The sequence below is a fragment of the Sciurus vulgaris genome (assembly GCF_902686455.1).
Source record: "Sciurus vulgaris genome assembly, chromosome: 1".
NCBI lineage: Eukaryota > Metazoa > Chordata > Mammalia > Rodentia > Sciuridae > Sciurus > Sciurus vulgaris.
The window spans coordinates 138,699,749-138,716,989 of record NC_136461.1 but is presented as its reverse complement, the minus strand read 5'-3'; the positions used below and the strand labels follow the sequence as shown (position 1 = coordinate 138,716,989).

The 17,241-nt window shown below is 36.6% G+C and overlaps 1 protein-coding gene across 5 annotated transcripts in view; it reads left to right on the top strand.

Moving 5' to 3' along the window:
• ASPH (aspartate beta-hydroxylase) overlaps positions 1–17,241 on the top strand; it is a 247,931-nt gene that overhangs the window by 204,296 nt on the left and 26,394 nt on the right. For all 5 annotated transcript variants that reach the window (XM_079156072.1, XM_079156074.1, XM_079156073.1 and 2 more), the window contains one exon: positions 14,929–15,064. In XM_079156072.1, coding sequence (XP_079012198.1) covers positions 14,929–15,064 — 136 coding nt within the window. The remainder of the gene's footprint in view (positions 1–14,928; positions 15,065–17,241) is intronic.

Here is a 17,241-nt window from a genome sequence, read left to right as displayed (position 1 = left end):
AAACTCAGTACTGTGTGATAGTTTTACTTTACTAACTACCTTTGTTGGCAGAAATGTTAATGTTATACATCATTATGACTTTTTAACAGAAAGTCATGTCAAGGTGACCATTTGCCAGTAATGACTATGATGTACAGAGAGCCAGCTATTGAGGAATATAGGGTCCACTGACCATTTAGTTGACAAACACTTGCATATGAAGATATACTTTATTTCCAAATTATAGATTTGAATATTCTCAACCATGGATCATCATCCAAGCATTGATATCTTAAAATAGAAACTTAGACCTGTCAGCTGCCAGGTTTGGTCAAAATACTTTTAGAGTAATAATGCAGATTGTGGCCATTGAGTGGTTGTTAACTACCATGGATAGCACATTTTCATTTAAGTTATTCTCAGTGTATGTTCCACAGAGTTTTCAGAGGCGTAGAACAGTGTTCAATAGATGTCCTCTGTTTTTTTCCCCTTTTGTCAAGTTGTTACTATTCTTCATTGCGTAGCTCATAATTCAGCAGATCTGACACTGGGGGTTATGCAACTCAATGAAAGAAATTAGAGAAAAATATTTCAGTAGAGTTTCTCCCTTGGGGCTTATTTTCATTAGAAATGAGTAGTTGTCCAAATCACCAATATCAAAGTGCCAATTGCCTTGAGGGTATTTAACATAGAAACTGAAACAAAAATAATGGATGATAAGGTCTTTGCTAGGTTGGAAATTGAAATGATTTCTTGTAGTCAGAGAAAAGCCATCATACATTAAAAGTGTTGTTCTTCCCTTTTTGAGATTAACTCTTTGATCCACATTATTCCATGACCAATTTAGATGGAATTGGTAGGCATAGAAACCACTGTACAGGCCCAGTGGCTAGGGAGACTGAGACAGGAAGATTTCTAGTTCAGAGCCAGCCTCAGCAATTTAGGGAGACCCTGTCTCTAAACAAAATATAAAAAGGGCTGGGGATGTGGCTCAGGAACACCCCTGGGTTCAATACCTGTTACCAAAAAAAAAAAAAAAAAAAAAAAAAAAATAGAAGAAGAAAGAAAAAGAAACCACTTTTCCTACTACCTAATGCTTTGCATTCATCACTGGAGGAGAAAAGGAAAAGTCTTGAATTCTGCTTTCTGAGCTCTTCAGAGCAACTGATCTGATGTAAACAAATAACAGCATATATAAATTTGCCTTTCTTCATATTGCCCTTTTATTACAGCTGGAGAAGTGCCCAGTAATACTTCACCACTGATGTGACAGAGTGCATAGAAATGATTGATTAGAATAGCACTCTCTGTTATTTCCTCCACAGTATGGCTCTTATTAATTAAGAAATTCATTGTCTATGAATAACTTCACCTGGACAAAAATAGGACTTACCCAGTAATACATTAGTGGTTCAACATTTATTTCCATGTGATTAAATATTTGAATGTTTTCAATGAATTGCTTTTGAAATGAAATGGATTGATAAAGAAGCAAAAATGTCACATTTACAGTGGAATTAAGCTGTTAATTAAGAGGATTAGCAGTTTTACATAAAAATAAATATCATGGTATAAAGAAGTGCTAAAAGCAATTCCTTAAGATTAACATAACAGTTTAACCTTATTTTTCAACACCAATCTCTGAACCTTTTTGGATTCCAGTTATATTTTCAAAGAAAAAAAAATGATGGGAGTCCAGAATTTAACAATTATGTGACTTAGAAGTGAACTTTTTTAATGGGGTTCCACAATGAGAAGGAAATTAGTTTTGCTGTCAGTACAGACACTTTAGACAAGCTACTTCACCCACCTGACTCTCACATCCTTTACCTCTAAGTTTAGAATAATTACCCCAGTTCCTCCTTTATTCCTACCTTTTAATGAGGCAAAAAAAAAAAGAGCAAAACTAAACAAAACCACCACCTTGGATGTTCCCGTGTGCTGTTTAGGTGTGCACCCTTGCCAAGCTGAGTAGAATGCCTTCTGATGCAATATAGCAAAAGAACAAAATATTTCAAACTAAAAGGCCATTCATTTTCTTTCTCAAATTGGTGACTTTTCAGTATCTGTTATTATGAAAAACAAAATGACTGCAAATTGTTTTTTTCTCTGACCCTCTTTGGGAGCTCACAATACAGTATCTGATATTTCAGAATAATTGCAAACCGAACCTATAGACCGGTTTTCCACTTGGGGCTCAAAAATGTTAATGAGGTAGCTCGAGATCTGTGTCTTCACATACTTATGCATATATATATCCATATACATATCTGCTTGCATATCTGTTTCTTAAGATATTTGTGTTTATATGTACACAGGAATTCTCCCTATCAGGTGCTTTCACCCCCTTGAGATCAATGACTTTGAGTTTCTGCTCAGAGATATTGCTCCCTTAGGACTTAGCTCAGTGCACTCTTCCCAGGAGGTAGACCAAAAGGGAATCTAATCTGGTGTCCCCTTCTACCTTCCTCTGACTGATAACATGACTGGCCTCCCTGCCCAACTGGGTTAGTCTGTGAAGAAAATGAGACTCATTTGCCATCTGAATACTTTCAGCCCTCAGGTTGGGCCTTTCTTCTGACAACCTGACCTGTCTTTTCTCCTTTCTCTCAGGTGAAGAAATCCTTTTTCTCCCACTCTCTAAAAAAAGCAAAATTCTGTTCTATAAGACTCTTCTCTTGCTCCAGTGCAAGATGCCTCCTATTGAACTTTTCATTCATCAAGGAGAATGAAACTAAAATCACAAAGGGGCAATGGCCAGACTGTAAGTAAAAATAGAACTGTGGCCCAGGAACCTGCCCAGGACACACACCTGCTATGTACAACCAACAGCCCAGGGAGCCAGCCTGCTATTAGTCAGACTAGTAGGAAACCACATCTACAATCTAGGAAGCTAAAGAACAATTTCTGTAATAATCAGCCCCAGATGGCTAGGATTTAATTAATAAATGACAGCTGTCCTGATTTTTGTCCACATTCCAACTTAACAACCTGAGCCAGCTAAATATGCACTCTTAAACCATCACATAGGTCCCACTACTGTTAGCTGTCTCCAGCCTCCTCAGGCCAACAGCTTCTGCTGAAGCCTCAACTAAAGCCTTCCCTTTCTGCTAGTACAAAAATTGCCCACTCTGCCTGCCTTTGAATCTTTGCCAAAACACAGGTGACTATGTCTGACTCCTTTGCTACAGCAAGCTCAGAATAAATAGCCTTTGCTTTTCTCATTTGAGTGGTCTTGGTTTATTTCCACAATAAGAAATGTCAGCTGCTTTCTTTGATCTTTATATTCAAGCTTGGAAAAACAAGGAGAGCTGATCAAAATGCATTAGGACCAGTGAGAGATTGTTCCTTTAATGCTACTAATTTCCTTAGAGGTTTTATTAAAATTATTGCAAAGAGAATTTTCTGGGAAAGCATTATGCTTACTGCAGTGTTTGCTCTGATTCTGTAGCCTCAGCTCCTCACTCTGGGAGGATTTTCTCACCCTGGGGTACCATTTCTAAAGCAGAATGCACTGCTTCTCCTGTTCTTTTAGCATGCTGTAGAGGCACATTTGGCTAAGATTTAAGAAAGCTGATTTTATCTCTGAAAATTAAGATATATAATTTCTATCATAATTAAGATAAAATAATCTCTCAAAACCAAACTGTATAATTCCTAAAATAATAATGAATTATAAGCATATTCCTAGTCAATTAAGTACAATTTAGTATATATTGTATTAATGTGCCATTTTATCCATTCATTGAAACTCCAATTTTATGCATAAATTTTACCCACAGTAGTCTTTAATCCATCCCTTAAAGTAGACTCAGGACCTGTCAAGGTACCTACATATCTCAGGAATTTTCTCTCACCTGCCAGTATCTGTGTGATCTTCATTCCTTTTACTTACAGGTGATCGCATACAGGTAAGACACAATCTTGCTTTTGTTACTCAGTCCTCTGAGTTCTTGTATGATGTTTGCACATGTTAAAAACATAGGCTCTTCTCACCTTTCTCCATAACCATGTTTTATTTTGCTCCTTAGGAGCAAATTTATGGAATTTACTTTTCCCCATGTTGATGTGAATTTATTTCTGGTCCTCTTCCATCTGCTATTTGCTTTCTTAACTGGAGCTGGTTCTACCTTGAATCTGCATTAGTATCATGGGCTGAATTATGTCTCTCCCAAATTGCTGAAGGCTTAACCCCCCAGTACCTCAGAATCTAAATGTATTTGGAGATGGGCTTTGAAGAGGCAGTTAAAAAGTGGCCATTAAGGTGAGCCCTAATCCTACCTGACTGGAGTCCTTATAAGAAGAGAAAGTTTAAAATCACAGAGAGGCACCAGGAGTGCATGCCCACATGTTATGGGGTGCAACTTAAGAACAGGCCGATCACCACTGAGAAGTCCAAATTTTAGAGTCTTTATTAAGCTGGCCAGCTGATTGTCTCACACAATGCCCCCCAAAAAAGGCTATTGGGAAAACAGCCCTGACCACAGGGTTGTAGGGGTTCTTATACCAAAAATCACATCAATCATAAGTGTCTCTTGCTATGATTCAAAATTACAAACTAACATAATGAGATCATCAACAGAGGGGGAAGTGAGTCAAACTGACCCTTACCTAGGTACAAACTAAAGAATGGTTGCTAACATCCACACAATTACTGTGTACATGGTACATTGGTTAAGAGCAATAGAGGTCAAAGGAGAGCAATTTTTACTACATAGGAGTTGCCATTGTATATTATTAAACATGTCACGCTAAGTAACTGATGATGGGTACAGAGGCAGGGTGTTTCAATGGGAGAAGCTTATTTCCTACATAGCATGGAGTCTCAGAGCAAAATGGAGTCTGTTTAGTCATTTCCTTTAGAGTCTGGCCTATAACATTCTCAAGGAGCCAGATCTGTCAGCCCATCACACACAGAGGAAAGGCCATGTGAGGACACAATGAGAAGATGGCCATCTGTAAGCCCAGGAGAGACCTTGATAGGAATCAAATTTTTCAGCACCTTGACCATGGGCTTCTGGCCTCCTGAACTGTGAGGATATAGATTGCTGTTGTTTGAACCACTCCGTCTTTGCTGTTTTGTTACTGTCAGTTTAGCCAATTAATACCATTGGTGGCTTTCATTAGTAGTTCTCCTTACTTAGCAATGTGCAACGCTTACTGCCTCAGCAGAAGTGTTACTCTGAACAGTCCTCTGTTCTTCCATAGAAGAAAATATTTAAAGTTCAGTTGGACCAATTTTGATTGATTAGAACAAAATTAAAACTTCTTGTCAAGCTTGAAGCATTATAATCATTTTATCATCACCTGAGCACCTCATAGAATTGGGGGTATATCAACCAAGTGATGCAAGCAAAGTATATAGCCCAAGAGGCAAAAAGAAATTAGGTTGACAGTAAATCAGTACACAGATTAGCAGAGTTTGATTCAAAATGTGAAATATGATGCTGAAAATATTTCCTCACTTCTCACTCTCTCCCTCTCTCTGTCCTGCCTATTTATCACATGAAACATTACTTTGAGTTCAGTGATCTTTTAAAGATGTATTTGAGAGACTTGTAAAGGGCTTTGCAGGCATATGATTTTGTCTCTAAAGTCCACTAAGAAGTTGAATTACATATTATAAGTTTCTTCTAGTCTAGTAATAAGAAGGTAAACAGGAAAAAGCAGTTAGAGATATATAGAAAATATAAATAAAGAATAATTACATGAAACTAAATATATGTGTTTAACATATCCTATATGAACCCCTTACTTTAAGTGACAGTAAAAAGAATAAAAATGGTACAAACTTTTTTAAATTGTCAGAGAGAGACAACAATAGATGAATATCATCTTTTGAAATGGAAACCAGAATTATCTGATTTGTCAGTTCCAAGAAAGCAGAAACCAGAGTATTGCAGAGAGGATTCCAAAGAAGGAATTTAAGGGACCCAGGATTATAACAACTAAAGAAGCTTCATGGTCTCAAAGAGTAGGCCTGTCTGTACTGACTTTTTAGGGTCCCCAATAAAAAAATTTGGCTTGACAGTGTGACCATCAGTCACAGACCCTGCTATTTCACACAAGATATCCAAAGGCTCGTTCATTTTTATAGAAATGTTAACCAAGGATTACCAAAGATTGAGGAGATCTTCAGCATGAACTACAAAGAACAAAAGAAACAAAAGAAATGCTTTAGTTCAGGGAAACAGAAAATACAACTTGAAATAATACCTCTAATGTACTTAGAGCAATAATAAGGGATAGTATACCCAAAAAACAAGGATAGAAAAAAAGGAGCAAGAATACAAAGAGGAGCAAAGACCCAGAAAGAACTCTTGGGATTTGCAAAATAAGAATTTATTAGCATTGTCAGAAGATATGTTCAGGAAAAGCTCCCAGAAGGAAAAATAAAAAGGCAAAGATGAAAAATACAAAAATTAGAGGCTCAATGTAACATGTCCAAAATACAAATAAAAGCAGTTGCAGAGAGAATAGGAGAAAACAGGGAAGATGTTATTTTTAAAGAAATAATCCTAGAAAATGGCCAGGGAAGAAAGTGTTTATTTCCATACTAAAAGGCCTCATGGAGTGTTCAGCTGTAACACTAAAACACATTGCCATGAAATTTCAGGATACCAGAAAGAGAAGATTTTAAAATTCTCATTATTTTCATTATAGCTGTGCAGTATTTGTATATAGTACATGTCCTCTTAACACACTTAGTCTTCTCCTAGACCCCCGAGGGAAACTTTTTAAATGAGAAATTTGAAACACAGCATTCTGTACCTTATCCCATATCACAAGGCTAATAAGTGACAGAATCAAGTTGGGTGCGGTAATTCCAGCAGCTTGGGAGTCTGAGACAGGAGGATTGTGAGTTCAAAGCCAGCCTCAGCAACAGCAAGGCACTAAGTAACTCAGTGAGACCCTGTCTCTAAGTAAAATAGAAAATAGGGCTGGGTGTGTGACTCAGTGGCCAAGTGCCCCTGAGTTCAAACTCTAAAAGCCCCCCAAAATAAAAAAATTTTAGAAACATAAGAGTCTGACTCTTTGAAAGCCTCTGTAAGAGGCCAAAAAGGAAGAAAAGAAAAAGAAAGAGGAATCCAAAAGACATCAGATTTTCCAATAGTAGCACTAAAATTTGCAGTGTAATACAGCTATGCTCTCAAAGTTAAAAAGAACATGGGTCTTGGCAATGATTTTTTTTTTTTTTGTTATGGCCCCAAAAGCACAGGCTAACAATAATAATAACAAACATGCAGGACTGTGTCAAACTAAAAACTCCTGCACAACAGACAAACCAATCAACAAAAAGGCAACCTATGGGATGGGAGAAAATATTTGCAAACTAAATATCTGATAAGGAATTTCTATCTAAAATATGTAAGAAGCTCATGCAACTCAAAGCAAAAATAACAGATCTGATTAAAAATGGACAAGGAACCTGGAGAAACGTTTTTCAGATGGCCAATAAGTATACGAAAAATGCTCTCCATTACTAATCATCAGGGAAATGCAAATCAGAACCGCAGCGAGGCACCACTTCATACCTTAGGTTGGCTACTATGAAAAATAAGACGTAACAAGTGGTAGCAAGGATGTGGAAAAGAGAACACTTGTACACTGTTGGGAGGAATATAAATTGCACAGCCACTGTGGAAAATAGTGAGGAGGTTCCTCAAACAATTAAAAATAGAACTGCTATGTGATCCAGAAATCCTGCTTCTGGATATATATCCAAGGGTAATGAAATCAGTATCTGAAACATATGTCTGCACCTCCCTCTTCACTGCAGAATTAACCAAAATAGCCAAGATATGGAAATAACCTGTGTCTATTCACAAATGAGTGATACATACATACAGTGGAACACTGTATATTCCACATTTATGAAGGTGGTATTGCCATTCGTGACAACCTGGATGAGCCTGGAGGATATTATAAGCAGAACTCAGAAGGACAACTACTTTGTGATCATATATGTGGAATCTTAGGAAAGTCAAAGCAGAGAGGAGTAGCATGGTGGGTGCCATGGGATAAGGATATGGGACATGGGGAGATACTTGTGCTTGTCAAAGGGTACAAACTTTCACTTGTAAGATGAACACATCTAGGGATCAAACATATGGCATGGATAGTGATCACTGTGTTAATTGTTTATTTATGGTAATCATTGCACATTGTATACATATAAAAAACATCACATTGTGTACTATGAATATATTCAATCTTTATTTTTCACTTATATATTTCAAAAATAAAATGACAATCACACTATATAGCAAGAAAACTTATAAAAAAGATTACAAACTAGGTAAATAAATTTACTGCCTGAACACCTGCCCATTAATAGTCGCTTTCTTTTTTTTTTTTTTTTTTTTTTTTTTATTTGGTACTGGGGATTCAACTCAGGGCCTTGTGCTTGCAAGGCAAGCACTCTACCAGCTGAGCTATCTCCCCAGCCCATAGTCACTTTTAATCAAGTAAGAATAGCTTCAGATGTTTTCGGAAATGCAATTTCATCTCTCATGTGTCCTTTCTCAGAAACTAGACTTGAATAGTTAGGGAGCCCAATACCAGAGGCCAAGGCACGTTCTATGAAGCTCAGAGAGCCACTGGTCCACAGTATAGCAAAGCAGGTTAGCTCCTGGAGGGTCCTTTTAGAAAAACAGAAAAAGAAAGAAAGTAATAGACTCTATGACATCTTTAACAAAGAGTCAAAATACAAGTGCAGTGGTCCTTATCATAAGTGTCTGAACCAGAAGTGTTTCAGATTTTGGAATTTCAGAATATTTGCATGTACATGATAAGATATCTAGGGGATGGGACACAAGTATAAACACAAAGAGCATTTATCTTTCATATGATAATTTTATACCTTATTATAAATAATTATCTGCATGAAACATTTTCACAGTGTGGGAATTTCCTCTTGTTGCAAAAACATTTTAGATTTTGGAGTGTTTTAGATTTCAAATTTTTGGATTGGGCATGCTCAAAAGACTTTTTTTAGTACTCTTCCAGAGTTGGTGAAGAAATGGTGTTAAGCATATTAGATAATTAAGTCAACAAAAGGGCAGAATTTTTTAAAAGCTGCACGTAAAATGAAGTGTAATCATTTACAACTCAAGTCAAGTGTGAATGATAACTCATTGTCATAATATTATAAAATCTGAATGTGAATTTACCCAGAAGTATGAAAGATTTGTGAAATTAACTGTATCACTAGGATAAAAAAGAGGGAAAAGAAAAAGACATCAACTTGTTAAATTGTTAACCTTCCCTGGTAGGTGGGTGAAAATGTCTAAAATTAATGTCAAGAATGGTATTGCCAGTAAATTATTTAGATATAAGCAGTTAAATAATAGAATAAATATTTAAAAGAACCAGTTGGGAGTTAGTTTCAGGGTTAGGGAAGATTTGAGTAAAAGATAGGTATTTCTTAAGATCTGTAGTAATATTTGACTTAAAAAACATGGATCTTTAAATGGTATAAAAAACAGTTTTAATAAAAATAGACAAGTAAGAATTATTAGCTATGGTTTACTTTTCAAAAGAATGTTGTCTTTTGCTTTTGGTTGGTGCTGGGGATTGAAGCCAGGGCTTTGCATGTAAGCATGAGCTCTGCCACTGTGCTATACCCTCAACCCCAAAAGAAAGACTTTCTGCAAGAATTTAATATTAAGAGAGTATTTTAAAAATAGGTGTTAAATGAATTTGACATGGAAGAGAAAAATGCACTATCAAATGGAATGGGTAAGTTGACCAGGAAGATGAGGAAATGGCTCTTACCTAAATGGAGCACTGGGATTAAGGCCAACTGGGGTGGATTGTGGGATTAATAGGACTTGGAACTGGAAAATCTCTTTATAGATGGCTAGAGTGCCAAATGTAGCTGACATTTTAACTCAAGGATGGAATATTACTCAGCTTTAAAGAAGAATGGAATTATGGAATTATGGTATTTGGTAAATGGATGGAGTTGGAGAATATCATGCTAAGCGGAAATAGGCCAAATGTTTTCTCTGCTATGTGGATGGGAGCGGGGGCAGGGCTGCTAGGGAAGAATATAGTTACTTTAGATTAAGTGAAGGGAGGGAAAGGGGATGGGGGTAGGAAGGATAGTAGAGTGAGACAGACATTATTACCTCATGTACATATATGACTGCATGACTGTGCGATCCTATAATATGTACAATCAGAAAAATGAGAAATTACACTTCATTTTTGTATGATTTATCAAAATGTATAAATGCATTCTGCTGTCATCTACACTAACTAGAACAAATAAAAAATTAATTAAAAAAAATAGAAGAATTGGTGATGGATTTACAAAGCCACTTGCCACTGGAATGACAGTCATATCTGTTTTCTTAGCTATGTGTAGCCACAAGAAAAAATATGCTTTAGAAACTTTTGTCTCCCAGCTAAAATGCCAGTACTATTAGTTTCTCTTTTCAGTTTTATGAAATGGATGAATTTAAAGTAAAGGAAATCATATTTCAAGGTAGATTCTTAAAACTGTAGGCATTGCTTGCTCTCTGTGAACATTCAAGTTTTTGCTGAAATTTCCTACACAATGGTATTCCTTTCCATCTCTAAAACCTGAGTGATATTCCTGTGAATAAAATTCATATTCCCTCTCTCTTCACTCTCTACCTCCTACACACATGTAGCCTGAATGTTCTTGTGTTCCCTCCCCCAAATTCATATGTTGAACTCCTAACCCCTGAGATTATGGTATAAGAGGTGAGGTCTTCGGGATACAATTAGTTCATGAGGGTAAAACCCTCCTAAATGGGATTAGAGGACCTAGAAAGCTGCCTTGTCCTCCTCTACCTTGCGAGTTTAGTGTGAAAAGTCACTATCTGTGAACCAGGAAACAGTCCTTCACCAGACACCAAATCTGCCAATTCCTGATCTTAGGCTTCCAGGCTCCAGAACTGAAAACTAAATTTCTGTTGTTTGTAAGCCAGCCCATCTATACTATGTTGTCATAGCAATCCAAATGGACTAAGATACATGCATACTGTGTAATTAGATTTGGTTTTAATCTCTTGTAATGATCTGAATCTCATAAAATGTGGTTCCTTGGTATGTGGTTAAAAACATTTTCAGGTCCCATCCCAGATTTTTCCCTAAATACCCTGTATGTCATTTCAAAATTGGAAAATACCCCTGAATGGAGTCATTCACTTTGCTCAAAAAAGTGTTTACATTGAAATTCTTAGGAGATCATGATTTTTGTTACCACTACATCATTTTTCTTTATGTCACTGGGTTTCACTGTTGCTCTTTTGGTTCACTTAGTTTCTCCACTTGTCCTTACCAAGGATGTGAGCTGTCTTTGAGTTGCACCCTTTGCACAATGCAAGCTGGAAGCACATATCTCTCTGAGCACCTCAAAATTACCTGCCCCTGATGGGTACATAGGAAGCTGGGGGACCCCACAATTACTCCTGTTCCCTAGAGGGGAACAAGGACCCCAGAGCCCAATGCAGACTGAAATCCCTGTGCCTAAGTTTGATCCACTCCTCTTCCTCAGAAGCCTTAAGAATGACCAAGAGGGCAACAGCAGGGTGAGTCTAACTGGGCTGTTAAGCTCATTAACCACTCTAAGGGTCATTTTGTCATCCCTAAGGTAAAGAAATTTCCATGAGGTCAACAGGAAGATTCTTCTGACTATAAAATTCTGTGACACAGTATTGAAGTCAAAAGAGAAAATAATGAGTAATAGCATTAATGGAAATAAACTAGAAATCTATGTAGTGCTTGGATAGTGTATTAGTCAGGGTTCTCCAGATGAATAGAGTGTTCATATAAGAGGCGATTGTTTTATATACTCAGTGGCTGAATGATACCACAGTGGCTACTGCTCTGGTAGAGAGTCAGGAAAACCAGTAGCTGCTGGATCCAAGAAGCTGGAAGCCTCAGTACAGAAAAAGGCCAATGATACAGCCCTAGCATGAGACTAATGACTGGAATGCTGGAGACTTACTGATACAAGTTTGCATTCAAAGGCTAGAGTCTGACTTCCACAGGCGATGGAAGCAGCAAAAAATGCCTGCTCAAGAAGAGTCAAGCATGTGTGAGCTTCCTCCTCTTGCCTTGTTCCGTCCAGGGTCCCAGCCTATAGTGTTGCCCACACTCAGAGTGGGTCTCTCCCTTTCAGTTCACTGACCCACAAGCCAATCATCTCTGGAAACACCCACACAGAAGCGTGCATAACAAATTTCTAGGTGTCTCTCAATCTAGTCAAGTTGACAATCAAGATTAACCATCACAGAATGGTGCACGTCTGTGGCACAAGTATTTGGGGTCAGTACTGGGGAGAGCCCTTTGCATTAGTTTTCTCTTTTGCCCCTGATTCTGTCATCCCAACACATGTGCCACACTTTAAAGTTGTGTTGTTGTTGTTTTTTTTAATCATTAGTATCTATGGAAAAGTACCTTGATAACACTTCCCAGGGAGGCTGAGGGTGAAAGGTACAGGAATGACATTTCACATTAAAAGACAGCCGTTCTTAATAAAGTTTAAATTGTGTTGAGTGATGCAGTCACTTGAACATTTCCCCTAGGGTTTTGTGCCCTATTTTAGTAACAAAAAAAAAAAAAAAAAATCAACTCTTTCCAACCATGCCCCTAAAATCAGCTTTCAAAAGAAATGAAACTTCTAAAATTCCAGGAGGGAAGAGCTTGCCCTTATAAGGTGCCAATAACCTCATTTGAAAAGTAATTTCATGTGTTAGAGAGGTAATTCTCTCCTTGTCTGTGTGACAATTTAACAAGAATCTAACAGATTTATCTAGCAACTTGAACAAGTTACAATACCAGCACTGAGTTGGCAATTTAGGTGCATTTAAGAAGATGTGAACATACTGCAAAGTCCTGGGGTGAATTTTTTTTCTTTTCCATGATTTTAAGGTTCTTGACAAAACCATCAAATTCTCTCAATATGAGAACATGCCAAAGTGAGGACTTTTGAGAGTGTCTTCTTGAACTGCAATCTTGGATTTGTTAGTTACAAACTGCCTACTTGGGGTTAAAAAAAAAAAAAAAAAAATATATATATATATATGAGTGACTGCATATATATACATATATGTATATATATGTATATACTCATTGGTGAACTGAGTACTAACTAAGGACAAATGACCAGCACCACAGCAGGAGGGTGATGGAAGAAGCATGTGTAGGTGTTGATACAAATTAATGGGTGGATTTTACAGAAAGAGAATTATAAAATCAATCTCTAATCAAAGTCTCTCTCCCCACAATATTTTAATAACTAATATTTTCACATAATATTTCAAAAAATTTCCGCTGATGTTAGAAGTGAAAATAACAATAAATCTAGTTTTAAAGATCTCAGTTGACTTTATTTGTAATTCCAGAATCAGATGGCAGTCTGCCTTCAAAATTTAGAATGTTCCACCCCTGTGTAGTCAGAGAAAAGGAGATCATATGTAGAAAACAGAAGTGAGGTGGAGATATAGCCCTATTGGTTACAGTTCATGTCTTAATTTGAATGTTGTCTGAGCAGTTGGCCATTGGTGATAGTCTGAGATGGACTTTCTTCCTACAAGAGTAGGTTACAGCCTGCACTATATGTGGACAAACTTTAAACCACTCTTAAAACATGAATAAAGGCAGCTACAGACCAAATTTCACACTGACTTGACTGCGGCTGGCATTATGTTTTCATACAAATATGAGAATAACTGTTTTTTGGAGTCCTTAATCAGTCATCCTAATTTTTTTATACTAAATCATGAATTAATAAAACATGGGATGGTAAAATGCTTTATACACTATCTCATGCTTTGTTTTACTCAATTATAAGTCATTAAACTTGACTAATGCAAAAGATAGAGAACTGTTTTACAACACAACTTAGTCTATTTTTAGAGAATGCTGTTTTCATATTTTGCATCAAATTTTTACCCCTTATGACTGATTAGTTCCAATTTTCTGCTCTTAAAACACTTGTATCTGGCCCCTAGATTCTTAATGAGACCAGCCAGTGTGTTCCTGTTTTTCTGCATATGCATATCCTCAACTATTTCATCCATTTTCTTCTGATATATAAATGATTGAAATAATCCACATTTCCAAAATCTTGGTTTATCTACACATCTTTGTCTCTTTTTTACTGTATAAAAGCTATTTTTATTCTTTTCTTCTGACAGCAACTCATCTCAGTTGTCTACTTGGATGCTTAGCCCTGCCTGCTTGCCCCCACTACTACCATGCCATTGCCAACCCACCCCTGACTGGCAGCACAGTGTGATGGGGAGGATGGCCAGGAGGATCTTCCACCAGATCTACCTGCTCCCACCTGACCACTCCAACGGTCTGGCAGTTATAAGTTCAAGCTAAGGCTAAAGATGCCTCATAAATAAGAAGTCAAGGAAATATTTTTGTTTGTCTGAATTCTAAACACTGAGGAACCTATTTGCTATGTTTTTTTCTGTCAATTTTATAATGAACGATCAAACGCTCCAATGGCCACATTTCCTGTCTTTGGAAGTTCAATACTTACTATGTTGAATGGAAGCCTTGTAAGGAATTCTATAGAAAGGTGAAATTAAATCTGTAATTTGTAATCCAGTGCTTTTGTTAGGTTATGGATTTAAAAATAAATAAAGAAGAAAACAACCTTTAGGCAAATCTTAAAAGAAATAATTATGGAAGAAGGAATTATTTTCTGAGATTTCTAGGAATTTTTGAAATGTTTATTCAGCAAAGGGATTTGGTTCAGAAAAATAGTAGGAGATTGTTTCGTTTCTTTTTTACATCCTTGATAAAAGGTGCTAGAGAAAATTGAAATAAGCAATCTAGATGAGAGCAAAATTTTCATAATTTGGTTAAATAAAAAAAAAAAAAAAACCTCTGATAATCATTATAAAATGTTCTACCAGCCATATTTTCAGTCCAATGAAACCAAAACCTTCCTTCTAGTCTTTAGAAAGAAACTGGAAATTAATCCGTGATGAAGGACTTGCAGTGATGGATAAAGCCAAAGGTCTCTTCCTGCCTGAAGATGAAAACCTGAGGGAGAAGGGTGACTGGAGCCAGTTTACACTGTGGCAACAAGGTGAGCTCCTGACTTCTACACTGTTCTCTGTAGCCTTTCGATGTCTTAGGAGCATCCCTGAGCTTCATTTGCTTCTATAAAATGTGGGTGATGCCACCTTGGTGAGAGATGTTGGACACAGATACAACACATTGAGTGACAAGATATTAATAACTACAGGGCTCTTCAAAAATAGGAAATATTTCAGGTTCAACTTTATAATTCCTGAGCTTAACCCATACCTAGACACATAGATAGATCTTCTACGTATGGTCAATGAGTTAACATGTAAATCTGTCTTTAAGATGAGATTTGAACTTTAAGGTTCTCTCCAATTGTCTTGCAAAGTCAACTTAACCTTTGTTAAAATAGCCATATAAAAGTAAATCCATTTTGATGATCAAACACCATGTGATGCACATCTTTAGCTACACAGTTTATATTAAAAGACAAATAAGGACAGTGGTTTGTCTCAGTTATGCTTTCAGAACAGTTCCTACATAAGAGAAACTATTTCATAATATTTTTGAGGATGCATCCATTTAGAGAGATAGCACATGATTTCATGTTACTCTAGAGCTTTTTCCAGCAAGAATTTTTTTAAGGGAGCTATATGACCCATATGTGGGCAACATGCAAATTTCTCTATGATGTGTCACTAAAATGAGTTAATTCTACTGGCACTTAAGCATTCACCTCATACTTCAGTTTCATTAATATTTTTTATGCTTCATAGAAGCTATCAGGCTTCCCAGGGCAATGCTTCAGAATAGCATATATCCTGTCAGTAACTTCCAGAAAATTTACCAGTGCTTGAGTAAAGTTGAAATATGCAAAGAATTATAGGGATATGGAAAGATTAAGCAAGGAAAAAAATAAATAATGGAGAAAAAAACTTGACTGAAGGCAACATTTCCTTTTTAAATTTTCACAGTTTCATTATACCTGATTTTCCATGAACTCTCTACAATAATTCTGTATGCTTTTTACTTTCTTAGTATCTTTTTTAAGTTCTTCCCATGCAGCAGAATTTGCATGTTCTTTTTTTCTTTCCTAACTGTATCAAAGTCCTAGCTATTCTGATGTTTTAAAAAGCTCATAAAATTGCTTCTCTTATAGTATTATGATGTGCTTTTTAATTTCTGCTGTTATATATTTTCTTCCTTGTTTTGTGTCATTGTTGGTAGTGGTGGTGGTTTTTTAAATTGTTCTTTAAAACCTTTTCATTGGTACTCCTTAGTAAATTTATTTTTATTCTCTGTTAGTGAAAGCATTAGAGCTATGGACTAATTGTTAGACGTATCTTGGGACGCATTCCGTAAACTATGATGTATTGTGTTTTTATTTGAGATTTTACTAAAAGATTGCATTTCTGTCCCAATTCACAAATAATTTAGGTGTGTGTGTGTTTGTGTGTATGTATGAGAGAGAGAGAAGCATGTCAATTTGTTTTAGTTCTTTCATCTTTTAAAAATTAATTTCTAGTTTTATTATCATAAAAGAATATAAATCACATAGTTTCTATCTTTTGAAGATTTATGAACGTTCTTTATGGCCTTCTACTTGTGGTTTTGGGCATTTAGAAAGCACCCAGTAACTATTTTCTGAAAATAGATTAATAATGTAAAAAATAATTTTGGAAGCAATTAGTGTCATAACTTGCACAGAAGCAGGAAGAATCTCTGAAGGTAGCTGCCATCCCAGATGTTGCAACTGAAAAACAGAAGAAGCAATCCTGGCATGGAAGGGGTGAGAGAAGACATGGGGAAGGGAGGTGGCAGGACAGAGGTGGCTACACGGAGAGCTCAAATTCAAAGAGGTCAGTGAATATCTGGCTTAGTGAAGACTTAAAGTTTGTCTAATTGAGTTTGGAAAGCTTAGTGCTGGATAGTTAAAGCCCATGGAGCTGTGACTGGGAGTTTTGTTTGTATCTAAATAGGAACCAACATCATGGTAGATCTCTGTTCTAGACTGAATTTTGTCCTCCCCAACATTCATATGTTGAAGCCTAACTCCCCAATGTGCCTGTATTTGGAGATAGGTCCTTAAGGGAGGTAGTTAAGAGTAAATGAGGTCGTAAGGGTAGGGGTCTGATCTGAGGAAAACATACGAGAGACATGCATACACAGATAAAAGGTCACATAAGACACAGCAATAAGTTGGCCATCTACAAGCCAAGTGAGAGGCCTCAGAAGAAA